Genomic DNA, 23,427 nt, shown 5'->3' on the forward strand with positions numbered 1-23,427 from the left:
CACCTCACGAAGGTCAAAAATAAACTGTACACTATTTCAAAGCATACATTTACCATGCATCATCTTTATAATATATGAGTTGGAACTTGTCTCGGAAGACAAAATTCTGACCATTATCTTTAAAGGGATTAAACGTTTAATTAATCACTGTCCCGAGTCAGTCGATGGTTATGTGAATCAATAGTAAGTGAACGATGACTCTCGTGACCACTTCCACGGTCCGCTGTCAGAAAACCCCAAATGCAACTTTTTTGACAGAGCGGTCCGAACAAGTGTCATCATGGGAAACACTTTTCATATGGAAAATCGCTTTACATACCGTATTCAGATTTGTATCAACTGCTGGCACTCCGTGATGAAAAACATTCTCACAGCAAGTTTATTTGAACAGCATTTTTTCATTACGATGTAGCTTTTGAGACAGGCATGCCACGGGCACCGCACAAACAACGTCATCCTACCTTGTGCCCCTTTTGTTCTATCACCTCTACAGGTATGAAGCCCACCTCCATGCGGGCCAGCTGACCCTGTTGCCTAGTGGTGGTGGTCAGCCACGAGACGTCAGTGACACTGTCGTCACCAGCTCCACGCTGCCCATCATCATCCATTTCTCCGATGGCAAGGCCAGAGTACAGCCCTCCACCTCCACTGACGCTTTCACCCTCCTCACACAATGCAGCACATATCAGTAAGTATACGCACATACTGTATATTCGCAACACGCACTGATGATGGCCTACGAGCCGAAACGCGGCTGCTTGTGGACGTGGTGGTAATCTATAAATAAATAATGAGACGTAGCTTGTGAGAGCGGATTTTTCTTCTTTAAGTTGATACCTTTTGTCGCGCACCCAATGTCATTCATTTTTTCCCCGAAGTTGAGCGCGCCCTCTGACAAACTTGATATATACTGTATGCCGTTTGAGTGTAACGGAGTTATTTACATTTTTTTTAATCAACACTTTCATCACGTCGAAATAGGAAATGGCTGTCCATCACATTCACTGATATCACATTCACAGCAGTGGCGGAACAATTGCACACCGGGCCCCGGGTCAAAACACTGATAGGGCCCCTCATGCAGCCTGTAAACCTCATAATAGGGGCCCCACTAACAATACTGGAAGGCTCTGGGCCCAGGGGCAAGTGCCATGCTTGCCCTCCCTATAGTTCCGCCTCCGATTCACAGCTTTAGGCCTATTAGATCACTGATTCTTGAAAGTTTGGCAAAAACATGTCCCTGCAGTAAAATGCTAATTCTGTTGAAAATCAACTAAATTTTCACGAACAAAATGAATCCAGGTAATGGCCAAGGAGTCTGTTACACAAATACACAGTTGTTTGAAATATTTAAGTGTAATTTTATTACTTTTCATGGCTATAAACCTGTCCACACCCTGTAAAAACGCCTGTCCCAAGGACTAGCATCATCATTTCAATTGACTTAAAATACAAAAATCACTAACAGAATTGAACAATATCACCATGATGTGGAAGACCATATTAAAGTGGTTCTACAGATGTGCACATAGTGCATGTAAAACAATACTATTACTATTGTTTTCTGATTGCTCAAAATGTGTCCACCATATTGGTCACCACCGTCAGATTTTTTCTAAAAGACAATAAAATCAGGTATGCACAAGGTAATTTTTATTACTGAGGACCCCTTTTCAAACCTTTAGCTCTACTGCATACTTCACCATCACTGAAGCTCCTGTAAGTTTACTATTTTGTCCTCAATTTGTTAATTTGTTTGGACACTGGTACTGTCCGAACCATAAACTGTCAACACCGTCGGGGGTTTTAATGGTATTATATTACATTAATGTTAATTAATATATACTTTCTCAGAAAAGGTATGAAGCACTCAAGAAACAGAGCGAAAATGAAATGGCTAATGTGAACAAACAATGCATAATATGTAAAAGAGTCACCACTCTCAGATTACTGTCACCACCGTCAGTTCAAAAGTCACCACCGTAAGAAAGAGTTTTGGACATTTTAAATGAATGTGCTTACAACATTTTCCTTAGGAGTTGTTGAATTATCAAAGTAATAGCCAATTTAAGCCTACAAGAATATTTGTGAAATTACAAAAAATAAGTAAGCATCGTATGACGGTGCATAATTTGAAATTAGAACACATGAAACAGTATTAAAATAGAACAAAAGTGAATTTTCAACATTTAAAGGCATATGTGTGAACCAAAAAATACACATAATCACTTAAAAACTCCAGATACATATGCAAACAAATCAATACAATTTTAATTACTTTTAATTGTGTCTGACGGTGTTGACAAAAAACAAGGTATGATCGGAGAAAAGCCTGATTTATGAAAAAATACAAAATGGGGAGATTGGCCTTGTGCATTTCTGAAAAGCCAAGACCTTAGTCTACGAGGATATGCCATATAATTTTGTAATTCACTTAGTTTTTTTCTGTCAACATTACAAGCTGTTTTAGCCACTTTCTCAAGAATCAGTGAGATACAATACCGTACCATCCCGAAATGCATTGGATAGGGATATTATTGTTTTGCCGTGAGTGCTGTCTCTGCCGCATATATTGCGAGTTAAGCCCATCATGTGTGCTAACTGTCTATTATAGGTGAATGAACCAGAGGTGTCAAAAGTAAAAGTAAAAAAAGAAACAGTTTCCTTCCCACACAAGTAACTTATCGGAGTAAACTATAGACCTGTGTACTCGTCTTACGATCAGCTAACTGTGCACTGGTTGGATCAAGTTTGTGGCGAGTCCCTGATATGTTTTCAGTGTTTTCAGTAACAACACAGTCTATCTATCCCATTAGTTACAATGGAGTAAATAGTGTAATTACACCACAAAAGTACTTTTACTTTTACTTTTGACACCTCTGCAATGAACTGATTACATTTTGAAGACCTCAAGATGGCTGATGCTTTACGTGCTAACCTAAGGTTGGGGGCCTCTCGGGGATGAACACAGTAAAAAAAAATGCAGTGTTAATTCAGTACTTCAACAAACTCAATTTAACATCATCATTGTATTTGGTCCCAGATTGCTCTGAGTGATTTATTATTTACAGTGTAGCTCTTAACAGTCTGGGGTAACTGTAGGCCTTGTTTCAAATCTGTTGTCTGAGATGAAATTTAAACTCTACCGGGCAGGTTCCGGGTACCCACGACAAGTGTTCAGCAGACAACGGAGAAGGTTCAGGAGGAGAGGGACTCGTGGGTCACGGCTATCGACCGCCTGTGTGAGAAGTGGAAGCGCAGCTCCCAGTCCGAGCCCATATACGCGGAGCTCAAAGAGCTGAGGCAGTCCAGGCCGGTCTCTGGGCTCTTCAGTCAGGCCGTAGGAGCAACACTGTCTGACGCCCTGCTACCTTTAAAGGAAGTGGTGTCTGATCCGATGGTGCCCCCCAATGAAGCGACATCCGACCCCCCCTCCAGATCCTTGAAGGAAATGACATCTGACCCACCCAGAGCCTCAAAGGAAGTAACGTCAGAGCCACAGCTACACTCAAAGCAAGTGACCTCAGAGACTGCGTTATGCTCGAAGGAAGTCGCAACACCTGATCCACCGCGACCTTCAAAGGAGGTGGTGTATGATGTCCTGCCACTTCCAAGGAAAATGGCCTCTGACCCACTGCTTCCCTCAAGGGAGGGCACCTCAGGCCTAGTGCCACAGTCGAAGGAAATTATGTCAGACACACTGCTCCTCTCAAAGGAAGTGACATCAAACCCACTGTCACCCTCCAAGGAAATGATGTCAGAACCACTGCTCCCTTCCAAGGAAGTGACATCAAACCCAGTGTCACCCACAGCGATATATGATGAATTGGTACTCACAAACACTGTGGTCTCTGGCCCAATGGCACCCTCAAAAGGCGTGTTGTCTTCTGATACGTTGTATGACAATAAAGCGGAGGCTACAGTGCCTAACAATGCCAAGTCTCCTCATCTTCCGATCTCAACACCATTGGTTAGGCCTTGCAGTCCAGTGCCTTTGCCAACCACACCCACACGGTCTCCTTTGCCAACCACACCCACACGGTCTCCTTTGCAGCCAGTGTATGTATCACCACCTCCACCACCCGCGCCGCCACCACCACTTCTCCCCTGGAGGAGGATGCTGCCCAAGAAGCGCACCAAAGCCTTCCACTGGGACCTGGTGGCTCAGGATAAGGTAAATATATAGGATGTAGAATAAGAGAAGAATGTAGAATATGGAATACAGAATATAGAATAGAATAGCTTTTGTTATTGTTGCAAGTGCAACAAAATTGGGCAGTCCTTGTTTGGTGAAGCAATAAATCATTCATATAAAAAGATGTTTGAAAAGTACTCAAACCTCACACCCACATCAGTGTATCCCAACCACACACATCCACACACTTACTGTACGTTCAAAGCTCAACACTCACATACCCACCCACACATAACACATCCATACATATTCACAGTATCATTGATGGAGCACAAGTTAAATTGTAGGTGCAGTAGGAAAAATTGTATAACCACCGCCCTCCTGTGCTATACTCCATGGCTGAAGGAGGCAAATATCTTCAGCACGTGACCGTAGCCTTGTGGTGTGGAAGGGCTCGCTGGTGATCCGTATTATTGAAAAGAATATTGTAATTTTTTTTACATACGTCATTATAACATTGCTATGGCATTACATTAAGTAACAGATTAAGACTTTGTCTTTGATATTTTGGTAACAATAAACTTATAACAGAGGCCTTGGCCAATATGAAAGGGTTACTGTAGTTCGACCAAGATTCACATGGTCTGTTATGTGTTGTATGTGTAAACTGAATTGTTAAGCCCACACTATATTCAATATGGTTTGTACCAGTATTATCACATGGGATCCGGTGATAATTGAAGAGAATAATACAGGGAATATGGGGTTTCTAATAACTCTTTTTTTTTTTAAGTGTCACATTTTTGTCTCGCCCTAATATAGATTGACAAATCCTTCTGGGCACATGGAATTAATGGTAGGGTGGTGAAGATTGACACCGATCGGCTCTACTCTCAGTTCAAAGTCAAAGCCCTCGAGAAACTCACTGAGAGTCTGGACTCCAGCCATCACGTGGAGATCATGCTGAATCAGAAGATTGCACATAACTTTAGTGAGTATCTCTCAGCACAGCCAGAGTCATTTTAAACGTGTTGTGACATTTAACATACCACTGTAGTGTTCCAGTATGTTTGTGTCATTTGGGGAGATTGATGATTAGGTTGACTGATGATTTCTGAAGCAAAAATGTACATGAAGTCCTCATTACAAATTTATTTTATCCAAATCTCAAATCTCTCCAGGCTTTTAAGTACAGATAACACACACCGTATTGAATAACTGAAGGTATTTTACCATGTTCAGGCCTAATTAGTTCTCTTGCTGTCTTGCAAATTTTCTTGTAATAACACTAGCTTAGTGTAGTGTCTCTGAGACATAGCCGATCTGGAGAGGTTGAACCCCTTACCCCTAGTAAGGTGTTCAGGTGGGAAGGACATGTTTTCAGTTTTTTGCTTGAGAAAAAAAGTATGAATTACTATTCTTCCCCATTCAGATTGACTTGCCCTGGTAATTATCTGTTGAATATGAATCTGAAAAATTGCACATGCACATTTTTTATTTCACTAGAGGCGATCCTGGGTCTGGTGGACCCGTTGCATTTGAGGGGCTTATACATCAATATTTTCTTAACTGTTTGATACAATACTGATCAGATGTTGAGTAGACAAGTGAGGGGTTATGGAAAAATGTGTGCAGATACTGTTCGGTCCTCCAGTTGTGCATCAATATTGCAACCATGCACGGGAAGAGCACTAGGTCTTCAATCGGAGACCTTTGATTGAACAGGAGCAATGTTTTTTTTTCTTTTTAAAAGATTTTTCCGTAGGCCTGTGTCCAGTGGACCTGAACACCTTCTATTTAACAAAAATATGAACACCTTACACGGGTTACCAGCAGTTTCAGCGTCCAGCTGGGATTTGTTTTCGAGTAGATTCAGTCAGCTATTGCAGCGCTCCAAACACCCGTATGCCTCGGCCTGGTAGCACCTTTGCCAGAGGGAGCTATACCATCTGTGGCATCCCAGCACATCTGGGCTTTGGTGCTTTATTAAGGACAAAAGTAACACCAAAGAATTAAAAGTCAGATACAGTGTAGTAGAATAATCACATAGGCTACCATACAGTATATAATTTAAGTGCATTTGGAATTATATCATTTAAATGTATATTATAGGCGTACTGTAATTTCAAAATATTAAACAGTATAAAGTATATAAAGAAAATGTAATGTATAAAGAAACAAAAGTATATTAACAATGCATTTTTTGCTTTATTTGTCATTACTTCTTGGTTTCTTGTAATTATAGCACTTAAGCAACAATAAGTGACCTTTAGGATATAATGGTGAGGGTGGTTACATTATTCCAAGTTATACCAATGGGAAGCTCTCTATCTAAATCAGGAATAATGGTAGATACCCTGTAATAGACCTCACCTCATTTAAGGCCACCGCATCAATGGGTGTGGTGTGCTGCAGGGTAATTGGCTAGTTGGCCACCAGATGTCAGTATACTCTGGCCTATCTGAGAGAGCCGCTGGCATTCGCATCAGAGTTATATGAGTCTGGTATAGTGACTCGCATGACAATAGCATAGCGGTGTTGTGGTGGAAGGCAGAGACAAACACAGCCAGCAATCTGAAGAAAAATCTGAGTGATGTAGAGATATACCGGTAGACAAATAAACGTAAGCTATACGTTTGACAGACTGCTAAGGCTGCTATCTGAAGACAAGGTGAAACAATTGAAGGAGAACCAAGTCAGTGAGACGGATGTCATTTATCCCACAGAATAACAGTCACCTCTATTTAATACAAAGTCCCAAAGTTGTGGTGTGATTGTTCTATCAGCATTGTGAGCACCTCTGCACCTCTACTCTATTGTGGTTGAGGATCAGCTCATCTGCTGCGTCTCCCCACTTGCCATCAGATTTCATCCAGACAACAATTAGGAAATTGTCATGAAAGATGCATATCTTTGTATTCAGCACCCAAAGTGTGGTGCTGTGTGTGTGTGTGCCTGTCTGTCTGTGTCTGTGCGTGTGCGTGAGCGTGTGTGTGTGTGTGTGTGTGCCTGCGTGCGTGCGTGCGTGCGTGTGTGCGTGAGTGTGTGTGTGTCCGCCTGCCCGCAATGTGTGTGTGTGTGTGTGTGTGTGTGTGTGCGTGCGTGCGTGTGTGCGTGAGTGTGTGTGTGTCCGCCTGCCCGCAATGTGTGTGTGTGTGTGTGTGTGTGTGTGTGTGTGTGTGTGTGTGTGTGTGTGTGTGTGTGTGTGTGTTTGTGTGTACGTGCGTGCGTGCGTGTGTGCGCACTCCATTGCCTAGTCAGCTGAACAGCAGCAGTAGTGGTGTCCTGACGACACAGCTAAGGCCTATATTCACACGCCTCCTATAAGCAAGCCTCAGGACCAGTGTATGGGGAACAGTGCATCGATCATAGCCCACTGAACCCCTCCATATATGGGTCAAATGCACTGGGTTTCAGTGCTGAGGCAGATAATAATCTCACATTTGTATAGGCACCACTGCAGTGTATGACTTTCGGAAAATAGAAATAGAAATAACTAATTTTAGAAGTGTAAAGAGGACAAAAATCTACAGCCACCACCACCACCCTGCCAATTACTGTAAAGGCCCTTGGTATAGCTCCTCAGAACGTACCGCTGACTATTTTTGCCTGGAGAACTGGCACCAAGATGAATCAAGTTGTTTTCAGCAGATGTCTTTGGATAAAGTGGCAGGTAGCAGTAACTTGTTTGGGGACTTCACCTCACATCGTCCAATGGTTGAACTTGACATGACACAGGGGGGGTGGCACTGCTGGGTGACGATAGTGTATGTGAGCACGACCTCTATTGGTTAGTCTGGCTAGGGTTAGATGAGGGTAATTGAGGTATACGGTCTGTAGGGAGATAACGGTGTAATTTGTATGTCTGTGCTTTCTTCGTCAGCCACAAATGGGCTCTGGTGTGTAGTGTGGGCAGGTGACGTTGTGAGGTGAATGCTTAGTTCATTTTGTGGACGAAAAACAGAATGGCTTCTACACCTTTATTAATCAGGCAGGAGAGTGAGAGAGAGAGAGAGAGAGAGAGAGAGAGAGAGAGAGAGAGAGAGAGAGAGAGAGGAAATTAGTGGGGAGAGGCGACCTCGGGCCACAATCGAACCTGTGTCCCTGGTGTAATGGTTCGGCACACTAGCCCACTGAGCCATGTTGCCCCACATACAGTATCATCTGCTACATTTTTTGCGCAATGCATTCTAGGTTTGCCTGAAGCATTCTCTTTTGACTGCGGTTAGATTTTAGTTGACTCACCTCTCGGCTCCACTCAGGCTGAATCACCACCTGTTCTCACGTATACGTAGGTGGTGTGTGTGCGAGCTCCATCAGGATTCAGCTGAGGGCGGCAGCGGCTGCCCTGCACACATCACTGGAGCTCTCACTGGAAAGGGGAGTGAAAAGCCAAGACACCCACTGGGGAAATTTAGCGTCGAACAAAGCCAAAACGGAATGAGAGTACTAGACAGTGCACTGCAGGGGTGTAGGGGGAGCCCATCTTCAGTTCAAGCGCAACGTGAATGTGCAAGTACGTACTACACAGTGTGGGATAGTGTAGTGCGCAAAATGCAGGAAAACCTTTGGATAACGACTGGATTTTTTTCAGTAAGGGAAAGGCAAAGGATTTGAGTTGTCTTTATCATTTCAACTTCCTAGATTAATGTTGAAGTGACAGGATCCTGTCCTTTAAAGATGCTATATAAATAAATGATAACTACTGTCAGTCTGAATTCCGGATTTAGTTGTTATTATTTTTTGGTATTGTAATGGGTCATATTTTTAGCAACAGTGAACTTGTAATTCAAAGTGTGTGATGGTGGAACATCATTATTGATTTTAGTATGAGATGCCCAAGAATGGCAGCGTATTAACATTTAATCAAGACATTATGCAACATGCCAACCAGCATTATGCTTAACCAGTAGTCTACTACACGTGAGCTGAACGGACTGTTCAGAAGTCTGCCCAGAGTGCTTAGTAGTATAGACAGAAGTGATTTTTGGCCCTGGTGCTGTGTTAGTATGCTTCAACACAGTTGCTTAAGATGTTAAAAGTTCTGGTAAAATTCCACCTAAATCGCATACGGTCATAGGAAGTCACAATACAGTCACAGTTAGTTGTATTGTTTATTATTAAGATTACAAAAGCCTTTTGTTCTTTGAAGAAGAATGTGACCAGGAGACCTGAGCTATAAAAGTAAGAAGAGAAAGTAACAAAAAAAATACAGGTATAGTAATTTCTAGTGCCTAAGTAATGCACTGAGCCTCTGTGTAACACTTGACAGTTCAGTGCTAGTTATTGTTGCTGAAATCATAGTCAAAGCACATCTGGATAAATCTGGTATACTTTCTCAGCTCCTAAATTGTGATAATGAAACGGATGTATCAACTTTCAGAAGTGATATATGTGTTTTAAAACATGCTAAAAATTATGATGCAATCCAATATGAAGATTCTCACAACAGCTTGAAGCATTGAAGTGTTAGGATGATTTGAGCTTAGGGCATCACCAGTTTTGCGAGAAACAATCAACAGCATGCACAAGCAAGCTAGGCATAATAAAGATAATGCATCCAAGAAGCTTTTGATTGGGTGCTTTGTGTTAAGTTAAAAGGAAAACTTTGGATGGATTTATTTGAATACATACTGTCTTTATTCGTGGCTTCAGTAGTTTTCTGTGTGTTTATGGATACACATTTAGCACAACAGCAGGTCAAAAACTGTATTTGGTCTTCAATTTTAACAGTAGCAGTGATATGAATGATAGGCACATAGTATATCATTGTGAAAGGTGCTCACATAGTATGAGAAACTGGGTGGTGGTAAGAACCATAATGGTCAAACAGACTGCCGGTCAAACATCCTGCCGGACCGTCTGGGTAGCAGGATGGCCATTTGCAGATTTTCTTTGGGGGGGGATTTTTCTTGTCAATTGTTATTTACAATTGGTCGTGCTTTACTACTAGAACTGCAACCACTCTACATAATTTTGCTCATGTTCCCACCAGCTCAGAAGTGTTCAGCGCAGAGGTTTAATTCCTTTGTGTACACGTTTCCAAGACTGTTGAAGGCTGCAGCATCCCTGTTGAAGATGTTGTGCTTGTGACTACCATGCCAGGGATTTGGGCTTTTTTTGTTTAAATACCACAGCTGAGTTAACCACAGTAATGTTCTTTCCTTTATTTTATCATCTCTGCTTATGCATCTGCTTTGCTTCGGCGGGTCAAAGGAGAGGCTCACTAACATGTAGAATTGTAGACTATTTGATAGAATACAAATGATTCCGCAGGAGTGCCTCTGGAGTCTGGGGGATGTAGGTAATTAAACACAAGCCCTTTTGTACTTAAAGCCCACACACACAGCAGTCTCTTCTCTCTCTCTCTCTCTCTCTCTCTCTCTCTCTCTCTCTCTCTCTCTCTCTCTCTCTCTCTCTCTCTCTCTCTCTCTCTCACACACACACACACACCTCACACATTTTTTGGTCTCTAGTGCTTGCATGCGGTAGAAAGAACACTCTGCTGTAAGTGCTGCTTTTTTGCATGGTGTAGTCTAATGAGGTTGTGTGTGCAAATGCAGTTTTTGTTGAAGTTCCTGTTCCTGTCTTTTTTTCTCTAGACATTTTCCTCAAAAGTTTCCCGGTTCAGCCAGAGGAGTTGCAGGAGAAGCTGTTCATCATTAACGAGGAGGACGGCGGCCTATCTGATGAGCAAATTGCCTCTCTCAGGAGGTGAGGGGAAGCTCCTTCTAAACCTCCTCACCCCCTAATGAACGAACGCAGGAAATGAAATGTGGGGCTGGAACATTATGTTAGAAGAGCTCTTTTCCAAAACACTGTAAAAGACATGTTCGTGAATTCGTCTTTTTTTACACTTGACATTGGGGCAATAAGAACTGGGTTAGTGTTATCTGATTTTCCTCCACCAATTTCAAACAACCGTCAATAACCAGATTTTACTTATATTAACTGAAAAGTACAATAAAAACATAACACATACTTTTTGAATATTTTTGAAAACAATTGGATGTACTGTGTTTTAGAAAAGAGCCCTTTCTTCTGCACATCAGTCACATGTACTGACATTAGGAATGGCAAAACAGATGTTGTACTAACATGTTGAGAGCATTCTTTCTGCCTGAAGACTGCCATTCATTCAGGCAGAGGTGGAAATCAAAGTAGAAGTATCAAACGAAACCTGCCATAGTTTCCTTCCAACACAAGTAACTTCACTGAGTCACTGGTCTACAGTTACTGTAGAGTGATGTTCCTGATTCTGTGCTGGTAGAAAATTTGGTGGTTTTCTTCTCAGGTTTTTCTGGGTTTTTTCCCCCAGCAACAACAACGTTTAGCCTCCTCATTAGGTATAATGGAATGACTGGTGTAACCTACAGTATATAATAACTTGTTCTAGTGTTGTACTTACAGGTACACAATAAATTTACATCTACTTTTACTTTGGGCACCCCTGAATCCAGGTCATGCTAGTCAGAAGAGTTACCATAAGTTGTAAGCAAAGATTCCAGAAAACTCCGTTCTGCAACTAGACTCAACTAAACTTGACTGCCCTTAGATGAACAATGTGGAACTTGATGACAAAAGCACTGACTTGTATTTGTAGCGCCTGCTAACATCTCCCAACCAGAATGTTGGACAAGTGAAGTCTGTTTCATTTACCATCCAAATGTAAAGTTAAACCACAAGGCACTCCCCTTGTGCACACAGCCACGCAAGTGTGAAATGGTTTAGATGAATGGTGGGAGTGGGCAGTGGCGCATCAGGGGAGAATATACACGTAGATGGGACAGTGATAGAGCTAATGAGGATGTTGTTAAAAGATGTCATTCAATTTTATGTATTCACTTGACCATGCTCTGAGATGTGTGAGTACCAAGGCCTTTAACTTGTATGAATGGTGATAGTGGATGGATGGGGCAAGGGATGGGAAGGAAAGGCAGGCAGACAGACCGGCAGGCAGACAGACAGACGGTCAGACGGGCAGGCAGGCAGGCAGGCAGACAGACAGATGGGCAGGCAGGCGTGCCGGCAGGCAGGCAGACAGACAAAGTTCCTTGGTAATGGGTCTTTTTTATTGTGGCTCCTGTCTGGCTTTAATAAATGACATTTATACAGGGAAGTGGCATTGTAAACAAGGTTGTCAAGCAATATCATAGGACACAGCGGTGCGAGTACAGAGAAGTTGGTGATGAGTGGCAGAGGAGATCTCAGTTAAGGCTGGTGGTGTGTCACGTCATGCTGACACTGATCTGTAAAAACTGCACATCCATTGTGTTTCGTGCTGTTTGTTATGTTTGTTATGAGGACTTATTTTTATCCCTCAGATGAGATGAGATTGTTGGTGAAATTGGCAGACAAAGCCTAAAACCGCCCCAGCAGTTGTCATGCATCTGATATTGTACACTCACTCACTCCCTCACTCGTAGGTGAGTCTTGTTTGAGACACTGGGCCATGTGTATAGGGTTCCTGTTGTGTGCAGAGGTCCGTGCCCTGATCAGGGCCTGTCTCCTAATAGGTAGCAAGAAAACACTCTACCTGGATGCTCTCAGTCTCAGGTCTACAATGAAGAGTAGTCTACCAAAGCCTTTTATGGGGGCTGCTACTCACTGATTAAACTTTCATTGACTTGTCTTTGAAGAGATGGACACCATTGAGTTGCCCTGGGGGGGCCTCTATGCTGAAAGCTCTGAAAGACGTCCTTATCCACCCATTCATACCTCTTCCATCTACTCACCCCTCATCTATCCATTCAAACATCTTCCATCCAGGAGCTCGTCCTGGGTCATACCATTCCAGCGACCTACCTCAACGTAGACGAGCAGTTGCTGAGAGTAACTCCAGATTTATTTATTGTATTTATAAGGCCTATTTGAACGTCCCGTCAGTAGAGCGTGGGCTACAAGAATGCAATCCCGGTAGAAGGCCCTTGGCTCGCAGTGGACGGGGAGCTGCAATATTAATGCAGGGGCAGAGCCATAGTCACTGCTGCACATCCCCAGCCTCATAAAATAGTTAGTCTCCCAGGCTTTGAGCTGAAACACATTCACAAGACTTTAAGTCCATTTTGGAGTTCAACCCTGGGCCGGTCGGTGGAGAGGGCAGCTCAGCCACTTGGCTTTTAATCATGCCTCTTTTACCTGCATGGACCACTAAAAATGGAAGAGCCTGCAGAACATCCCTCCCTCTTTGTAGATGAAAAAAGTAAAAAGGGGGATGAAAGAAGCTTTAAGGGCAGAAAGAACAGATGTTCTTTCGTGAACACAGTGTAGTGATTTTTGTAGGGATTTTTTTGGTGTTGAATAGACTAGTGAAGGAAAAACACATGGGCAAGAGGTCGAGGAATGTACGGAAGCAGGACATAGATGTTCACGTGGGCGAGTAGTTTGAAATTTGAATATAAAAAAGCAAAACAAAACAAACTTTCAATCCAAATCACTGTCTGTGCTCGGTCTACACCATCTCATTTTCAGCAAACACATCCACAAGAGCCTATCTGCTACGATTTTCTGCTAAGATAGAAATCTGGTTACCTGGTTCACACCAGACCATATCACAAGTGAGATATGGTCTGGAGATCGCCTACTGAATTACTTGTAGGGGAGGTGTGGTTTACGATAGCCAACAGCCGTTTATTGGCCATCAGGAATGTATCATTTGGAGTAAACATAGGCAGCCCGTAGCCAATCCTGTCAGTTCCTGTCAAACAAACAGCAAGCTTCCATTTGTCAAGTAATACATGTCATCATTTTGCCATCTTCCCGATTGTGAAAAGCAGCATGGGATTTCCCAGGCTAGCTATCTGGATAGTGAACTGGCATCATGTTTATTAGAGCTATCTCAAAACGAATTATATTTGCCTCTCAATTTCTGACCTAATCAAGACTGTGTTGTTTATACAAAGTTGATGTCAAGTTGGAGTCATTATTTGCACATAATATGGCTATCACCATTCATCTGGAAACACTAGAGATTTACATTGTCAGAGTATCAAAGAGTAATGGCTCTATGGACATGTATCTAAATGCTTGCATGCTGAATTATGTAAAGGCTCTTGTGGCTACCCTTTCTGCATGTACGTACCATGAAACCTTTGCACACATTGCGCACACGTTTGGTCATTCATCAACCGCAAAGGATGCATGGGAGTCCTTTTCTGTCCTCACTCCATTCTTGATTCAACCAGAATTAAAGTCAAGTGTCTAAGGCCGCCTCACGGTACCATTACTGGGGATGGTCCTTTTTGCACTTTGATGATATGATACAGCCTCATGCTCCTTTGCACGTCCCCTGAGCACCTTCCTCAGCTAACTATCTGCTCCTCATGTGTTTACTGTCTGAATGGCTAAATGAGTAGGGTACTCTGTGTCGGATGCAATCGCTCTCCCTAGTCTACACTCTCTACAACCTCTAAAGATGCATCTTCAGAGCATTTTTTGTAACAATTTTTTGTTTTTACATGTTGGATTTGTGATATTCTAATTCATACAACCTTTTTGTTACAGTATGTTGACTTAGTTGTGGCTTTGAAGAAACATCTGCTAATAACTATAGATAGATGTTATTGAAAATGATTTTTCACACTAAGTTTATCACAGTTACCTGAGGGTCACACCAGCTGGAGATCGGTGAACAGCATTCCTTTGACTATGTTTTAGGGTAGTTTACAGTACAGTATAGACGTTTACAGTTTACAGTATTGAATGTATGGATGACCCAAGCAAACACAGAGACATTTGTAATTTTAATTTATATTTACAGATTGTAATATTTTGCTTCTTGTTATCTGTAGATATGTGCCAACTGTAGATGATGTGGAGATGTACAAGTCATACAAAGGGCCGGTGTCAGACCTTCACATAGTGGACCAATACATGTTGGCTGTAAGTGTCCATTTCTACTGCATTTCTCTCTCTCTCTCTCTCTCTCTCTCTCTCTCTCTCTCTCTCTCTCTCTCTCTCTCTCTCTCTCTCTCTCTCTCTCTCTCTCTCTCTCTCTCTCTCTATCAAATGCCCCCCCCTCTTTCTCTCTCTCTCTCTCACACACACACACACACACACACACACACACACACACACACACACACACACACACACACACACACACACACACACACACACACACACGCACACATACACATACACACATACACACATACACACAGAGGCTACCTTGCCAGCTGCATTTTGGCTGCAGCGGTGTGGGATTGTGGGATGTATTTGTGTAATGATTTGTCACATTTGAACATGTCACATTGTCAAACACTCGCTGCCATCTGCTTTGCACTGACTCAAGGTCTTGCAATCTGTTGCCACCAATTACCACTTGGATTGGTAACAAATGCATACACATTCTGTATTTATATTGGGCGGTCTGCACTGCAATATATATGGCAGGTTCACTTGAAGTCCTCCTTTTGAGTAGTTTATTTAGTCTATTGTGACAGGGACCATGTACTAAGTTCATTACTTACATTTAATACGGATATTTTATTATTATTTTATTACTTAACAAAAATAAATAAAAAAGGTAATTTGTAGATTCTAGCTAAATGCTAATTTCCATCTGCAGACCCTGGGCAGGTGAGAGATAACATGTTGAAGTGTTTAATGGCCACATCTGTCAAACGGTCCACAAATATCGCTGTGAGAGAGGCTGTTTATTTTGTGTTAGGGTTTTGTGTGTGTGTGTGTGTGTGTGTGTGTGTGTGTGTGTGTGTGTGTGTGTGTGTGTGTGTGTGTGTGTGTGTGTGTGTGTGTGTGTGTGTGTGTGTGTGTGTGTGTGTGTGTGTGTGTGTGTGTGTGTGTGTGTGTCAGAGCCTAATTGTGGACACTCAGTATTATCTTGTCAGAAATGAAAAGATTGGTTGATAATTTCACATTATGATTTTTTTCCATGGGAACTTTCGTCAGACTGGCCACATGTTTACACGATGTCTTGAAATTATTTACTTAAAACTGTGGTTGTCTCTGGTGAAGTCCATGACTCCATGATGAATGGCTCTAAATTCATGTTTAACTCTCCTAATCATTCAATAATTTAGTTTTTTGCCAGTAACGCACAACATAGGTTTTTGCAAGTAACGCACAACATATTTTTGTTGGCTGATTAATTCAATATTTGATGTACTATGCTCATAGGAAGATTATATATTTTAGTTTCCATTCTTCTTTGCTTACTCCCTATTCCTAAACAAATACGTAGGTTTCTTGTGCCCTCACTTACTTTTGGATCCTTTTCTGTCAACTGTAGTTGACCACTTCAGGCCACTTCACTTAAGGCTTGAGACTAGTAGACGAAAAGTGGAAACCTTAACAAGGCTTTGAAGACTACTTCCTTACAAGACAGAACCTTTTTATTAAAAGCTTGTTTTTATCAAAATGGTCATGGCCAAGTCATAGTCTTGGTAATTTCATAGCAAGGTTGTTGTGATCTTGAGTTTTTTCAGCAAACCATGAACCAGTCCACCAACAGGACCAAGTGCACTAAGAGTCTACTGTTTTTCAAGTACATACAGTATAAAAGCGTGTGTGAAATGCTGTGCCATTTCCTAATAGGTAAAATAGCGGAGACAACTCCTTGCCTCAACCTCCCAGTTATTTCCATGGATCAGTGCACTTGTAAGGCATTTTCCCTCCGATATACCTCGTAAGGTAGTCTGTGAAATTCTTAGGAGCCGACACCAAAAAGCATTAGGGTGTCATTGGCCCTGTAATTCTCAAGCTAGACAGGCTTATCCTCAGCACTCCAAAACACATTCCTGGCTGGGAGCATTGCAACAAGTGAGTGGATCATTCTGGAGATTTAAATATATTTTCACCTTTATCTGCTTTCAATGTGTCTTTTCATTTCAGGGTTTCACAAAGGTCTGGCTTTCTTATTATAGTATAGCATTTAGGGAGATATGGGAAGTCAAGGTTCTTTTTCATGAATTGCCAAGGTGTGTGTTCGTGCGTGCTTGCATGCGTGCGTGCGTGAGAGAGAGAGAGAGAGAGCGCTTTAGTAAGAACGTAGGCCTACAGAGAGAGAGAGAGAGAGAGAGAGAGAGAGAGAGAGAGAGAGAGAGAGAGAGAGAGCGCTTTAGTAAGAACGTAGGCCTACAGTTAGTAAGCACAATTCCAAAATTGTGTGATTTAAGACATTCATTCAGCCAATGTGTTAACTCAGGTGTTTCTCAGATCCTGCATGAGTGTGCAGTCTAGTAATATCAATGTAGCAGGTGTGAAATACTGTAGTTTTGCATGTTCTTTTGTGTCTTGCAGAACCATACATAGTGTATATGCCACATACATAATGTGAAATGAACAAAGTAAATAAATAGATAATACCATAGATCGTAAACAGGTGCATAATTAAATAAGTGATTATAAGTAATTAAATTGCCATTAAGAAGTTAAACAATGAAATGCAGTATATTTGCAAGTTATAGCCTAAATAACCCATACATATTCCAGTAATGTAAAAACACTATTATGTTAGTAAAACATTAGTATTAGTACTGAGCAGTTTAAAAAACCCTGAAGTTCAAAACATAGGCCTTTAATTTACAGTATTTAGGTTTTGTTTAATTAGTTTCAGTTGCCATGGGAGTCTGCCAGGGGTTTAGGTTCAGTGATGCGAAAGATGGATGGGAGGCAGGTGAATACACAAGTGATGGAGAAGGAGATCTTCCTGCTGATCAGAGTTTGAGATTCAAGAAATAAGTTGAAGCTTTGTGGTTGAAACAGTATCACGGTTGAGATGTTGTGGGTACACCCTAACTGTCATGGCCACTAGGGATGTAGATTATCGATTAATTCATTAATTGTTAGCTGATAGAGTTTATCTATGATAAATTCATAAGAAACTTTTTTCATCCAAATCTCAATGTTTCAAAAAAAAGATTAAATGATTAACAAAAATGATTAATATTGAAAATGAGAGAAAATACTTCATTGAAATGAATTTTTATTTATATTCTTTAATCCAAAGGTGATTTAAATGTTCCCACTCTTCACACCCCTCTGCACATTCATTCATTCATGCACTTAGTCATGCCTTTTTCGCCTGTGTCTCTCACCAGTTAAGTTGGCGATTAATTGAAATTATTTTTTTTTTTTAATAATCGAGTAAAATTGATTAATCGATTAATTGTTGGCATCCTTAATGTCAACGTATCTGGCATAATTGGTACGCCTGAGACCCAGGTTCATGCGACTTCTTCTATCCAGGAGCAGATTAAGTAATTATGGCCCCTAGGACCAGCCATTGTCTTGGCCCCCATACCTCCCAAAAAAACGCACATTGGCCCTGCTAATCAGACATGCTAAGACAACTATACACAGTGCTCACAGCTATAGCAGGTAATTGGATACTGCCATACACAACAGTCCCCACTATGTTATAGAGTTGAGCAGAACTATATACGTACATAGCGTGTGTACAGATGCACAGCAACACATATTTGGCAAGGTGCTGTTGGAGGGTGGACAATTTGTGTAGGGGGGTGTGGGGAAAATGTTGTATTTTTTAGATGGAATTTTCTGCATTCTAATCTATTTTAGGGCAATAAATGGAACATCCCATCTGACTCACTACCTCAGATTTGAGATGTTAAAATGACAAAAGAAATGTAACATGGCCACGCATGGGATGCTATGTTGAGAGGTTACTATCCATCAGTCATTACTGAAATCCCAAAAACATAATTTTAAATGCCGAATCCAGGTAGGCCTACACATAAGTCATTTTTGTAGCATCTCATGAACTCAAATAATTGGAAAGATGGTTTTGAAGGCTGGTTTCGGTCGTGTCCATGAGGCCAAGTTGTCCTGGCCCCTTGGGGCCTTGGCCCTTTGGTCCCCTTGGGCCCCCCACCCTCGGACCTGACTTGGACTGTGGGACTATTCCAGTTCATTGTACACTATATTGGCTGGCACATGAAGCATCTTGGAAAGATTATTATTGTGAAGGTGGTTTTGAAGGCCGGTTTGGGTGGTGGCTGAGGCCGGGGCCATGTTGGCCGTGCCCCTTGTGGCCTCTGGCCCTCTGTGGGTCGAGGCCATGGGGCCAAGTTGTCCTGGCCCCTTGGGGCCTTGGCCCTTTGGCCACCTTGGGCCACCGTATCTGACTTGGCCCAGGGACTATACCAGGACACTGTACACTATATTGGCTGGCACATGAAGCAACTTGGAAAGATTATTGTTGGTGATTTTGAAGGCTGGTTTGGGTCGGTGATCGTGGGGCCAAGTTGGTCTGGCCCCTTGGGGCCTCTGGCCCCCTGGGCCTAGGCATGGTAGGCCCGTGCATTAATCCACCCCTGCTTCTATCTGTTGGTGTATATGACACTGGGAGCCCATCCGTTGAAATGCATCTTACTGATTTGTTTTCAGCAGTGTTGCATATGATACCACATAACCAGGCCCAGATTAAGATGCCCTGGGTCCCCTAGGCTACAGGCTGCTGTGGGCCCCCTGGGAGGGAAAATTACACAACAAATTTCCAAAGGCTTTGTCATAATTACATGTTAGGAATTAAGAATAACATGTCTACCAACTGTACTCAACAGAACAGATGAATTTTTCAATAGAGAATCTTGTCACAATTCTGGAATTTTTCACTTCAGGCCAGTCAGGGGCCCACTGACTGGTGGGGGCCCCTGGGCTGCAGCCATGTCTAGCCTGTGCGTTAATCCAGCCCTGCACATACCACACTATGTACATGCATCATATCTTACGTAGTGTCTCAGAGCTACGTATGCATGCACCTTTATTGTTCTTATTTATTTTTCTCTACCATGGTGTAAATGTTCTACATGTGTTCGGACAGGATAGGATTTTGTGACTAAAATTGAGTGAGAGCTTGCGTGCGTGCGTGCGAGAAAGAGAGAGAGAGAGAGAGAGAGAGAGAGAGAGAGAGAGAGAGAGAGAGAGAGAGAGAGAGATAAACAAGCGGACACCCACCTGTGTTTGTGTTTGTTTAGCTACAATGCCACACAGTGATGATGACTCATATTCAGATGTCTCTTTACACAAAGGAGTTAAATGAAGGGCTGACTTAATTATTTAGCTGGTGAATATTTCAGAGAGGTAAGACGATTATTATGGATACAGGATTTTGCAACCTCACACCCTTACCAGATTGAAACATTACATTGTATCTCACCACCTAAAGCCAAGGTGACACTGAGTGCAGTTATGTATGTGTGAGGACTATTCCCATTTAAAATGGAGTGGTGGCAGAGTTTGCTTTGGAGACGAGTCTTGTAAACTCTTTATTCATTGCGAATGTGGCTGTGTTCCAGGAATATTCCATTTTGCAGAACGCTGTTTCACCCATGGTAAAAAGAATAATCTGGAACTCGACTACTTTGAACATTCGGTTCAAAACCAGAGTAATCCCTGCTTGTGAATGTGTGCATATGATTTATTCATCTGTGTTTTGCCTGTGTATGTGTCTGTATGATGGTAATTACTGTGGCAATGTTGTTGTCTTCGGTTTGTAGATGTGCCATATTTCATATTTGAGTCCACGCCTGGACCTTTTACTCATACTCAGAGAGCTGCCCATCACCATGGAGGACCTGGAACCGGTGAGAACAAGCACATGAAGTGCATGCACGCACGCACACACACACACACACACACACACACACACACACACACACACACACACACACACACACACACACACACACACACACACACACACACACACACACACAGGTACAGTATACTTGCATGCATACATACACTAACAACACACACACACATACACACAAGCACTATGTTTCACAGGAATGCATGCACACGCGCACACGCACACAACACACACACACACTCTCTCTCTCTCTCTCTCTCTCTCTCTCTCTCTCACACACACACACACACACACACACACACACACACACACACACACACACACACACACACACACACACACACACACACACACACACACTTCATTAATCATGGTGCTTAGCCTCAGCTGAGTAATTTAAGAGCACAAAAGCCCGTGGCAAATTGTATGTATTTATTATATCGCCCAGATGATTGTGATTGGCAGGACCACTCATGTTAAAGTGTGAATGGAAAAGTTTTCTCTCATTAAGACAATCAGGTGAAGTTAGGTCCGAGCTCTCAGGAAGTCTGAAGTGGAAATCAGCATAAAAGCTCTCTCTGAGGTCAGCACCCTGAGAGAGAGAGAGAGAGAGAGAGAGAGAGAGAGAGAGAGAGAGAGGGAGAGAGGGAGAGAGATGACTAAGATAGATGGATAGAGATGGGGAGAAAGAAAATAGGAGAGAGAGAGAGAGAGAGAGAGAGAGAGAGAGAGAGAGAGAGAGAGAGAAAGGAAGGAGGAGAAAATAAAAAGGGAAGAAAAACAGAAATGAAGAAAAAGCCATTTACTAATGCAAAAGAAAAGAACGGAAAAAAAGAGCTAATCCTACCTGACTGCTGGCTCCTGGGGGAAAGAAATTACATGGAGTTGAGGTTGTGCATTGCTAAATTAATTCTCTCTTTCTCTCTCTCTGGACATATTTCCATCCAGGCATGTATTAGTTAGGAGGAAAGAGGGAAGGGGAGTGGAGAGGTAAAGTGGAGCACTCCCATCTTCTTTTTCCTCCACACTCATCTGCAAACAAAAAAAGGAAATTGGTCATCTAAATTCAGGCAGCGTGTCATTTCACCTTTTTATTTAAGATTTTGAGAGTGTCAATCTGTGTGATACTCCCGGAGAGCAGAACCCCCTCATCTCTATGTTTATTCAACTGTTTGATGACGTCCACGCTTGCCTGGGTCTGAAACTCAGCGGCACTCCCCGGCCTCTGTGGGGTTATTATTTATTTTGGTGTACGGTAAATATTAACGAGCCTTAATACATATGAGTAACTATGTCTGGAGCTCTGAATGTTCTTAGAAAGTCAGGATGCAATACTTCAATTTTCCTTTATTACATCTTCATTAGACCAGGGGGTAGGTTATACAGTTCAGTACAGGTCAGACTTTACTCAAACATCACACATTATCTGGCATTGTATGCCTTGAGATTTACTATTATTGTTGGAGTATTGGAGTACCGGTATATCAGTACTTTATGAGTGTGGTTATCCCCATACAGTACAGTGTGCCCATGGCAGTGCTGTGGTAACTATTATTTAGTGCCACATGGCATGTGAGTGTATTCATATCCCTTATGGCCCAGGAGCAGGGCTCTAAATTAACATCAGCTAAGCGACCAAATGCTGGTGAAATTTCAGTTTGGCTGGTAGAAAAGACCAACTTCCTAGCCACTGTGACCCATTAGTGAGTGTTTGTTTGGCCAGTAAGATTAACATCTACTAGCAATTTTGTCTGGTGGTGAAAAAAGTCAATTTAGGGTGCTGCCAAGGAGTTGTTTTGTGGTTTAATCTTTGACTGGGCATAGTACAAATCAGACAGGCTGGTCATATGATCTCAATTGTCACAGAGAAATTGATAGCATGGTCCATTAATGCTCTGGCTTTACTGAGTAATCATTTGAACAGCAGAGCAAGTTGAACTTCCACGCTCTTAAAAATCTACCTTCCATGCTCTTCAAAACTTACCTTTTCCCACATATCCTCCCAGTTCAGCTGTGAGCTCTAAGAAATAGAGAAAGCTGGTGAATTTCCTGAACAATGCTCAACTCTGGTTGTCAAAAAAAGACCTACAAAATCACTAACTAAAGTGTGATCCAATTCTCACTTACTTGCTAACTCTGCGTCGCCACACACATGCACTCTCCACAGTATTGTGATTTCCACTGTTGTACTTAATGTTGCAGAAAATGTCCTGGCGACATTGTTTTGTGTGTTTTATGTATTGTATAACATGACCAGTTGTATGGTTACTTGTAAAATTTTTTTTACAGAACTCAGTGCCCACTAATCTTTTAAATTCGTTGAACATTTTGGGGTTTACAGTAAGTGCACTTACACGCTCAGAGTATGATGTTTTCAAACAGAATATTGTCAGTATTCAGTTCAAAACAAGTTCCAGAATATTCCATACATGTATGGAACAGCGTTCAGCAACCGGAATATTCGTGTGCACAAACCAAATGCTGCCACCATTCTGTTAAAAATAGGAATGTTCCTGGCATGTACTGCGATCAGTGTGTGCACCACCTTTCTGGTCTTTCACCCAGCAATATTGTATTTCCCACTTCACCCAATGCTTTCAGTACAGATTTCAGCATGCCTCTCTAACATACACTGTACAGTATATTCGTCGTATGATGATACATGTGTTTACCCTCTTGTGTTATTCACACTAGCGTACTGTGTACTCAGTGACAG

The 23,427-nt window shown here is 42.1% G+C and overlaps 1 protein-coding gene across 1 annotated transcript in view; it reads left to right on the forward strand.

Moving 5' to 3' along the window:
• The window catches only part of LOC134457323 (uncharacterized), a 52,409-nt gene that overhangs the window by 7,683 nt on the left and 21,299 nt on the right, over window positions 1-23,427 (forward strand). Inside the window, exons 6-11 of the mRNA XM_063209285.1 lie at window positions 494-688; window positions 3,154-4,174; window positions 4,958-5,126; window positions 10,738-10,849; window positions 14,926-15,016; window positions 20,617-20,703. Of these exons, the coding sequence (XP_063065355.1) occupies window positions 494-688; window positions 3,154-4,174; window positions 4,958-5,126; window positions 10,738-10,849; window positions 14,926-15,016; window positions 20,617-20,703 (1,675 nt within the window). The remainder of the gene's footprint in view (window positions 1-493; window positions 689-3,153; window positions 4,175-4,957; window positions 5,127-10,737; window positions 10,850-14,925; window positions 15,017-20,616; window positions 20,704-23,427) is intronic.

The sequence above is a fragment of the Engraulis encrasicolus genome, chromosome 10 (genome assembly GCF_034702125.1).
Source record: "Engraulis encrasicolus isolate BLACKSEA-1 chromosome 10, IST_EnEncr_1.0, whole genome shotgun sequence".
NCBI lineage: Eukaryota > Metazoa > Chordata > Actinopteri > Clupeiformes > Engraulidae > Engraulis > Engraulis encrasicolus.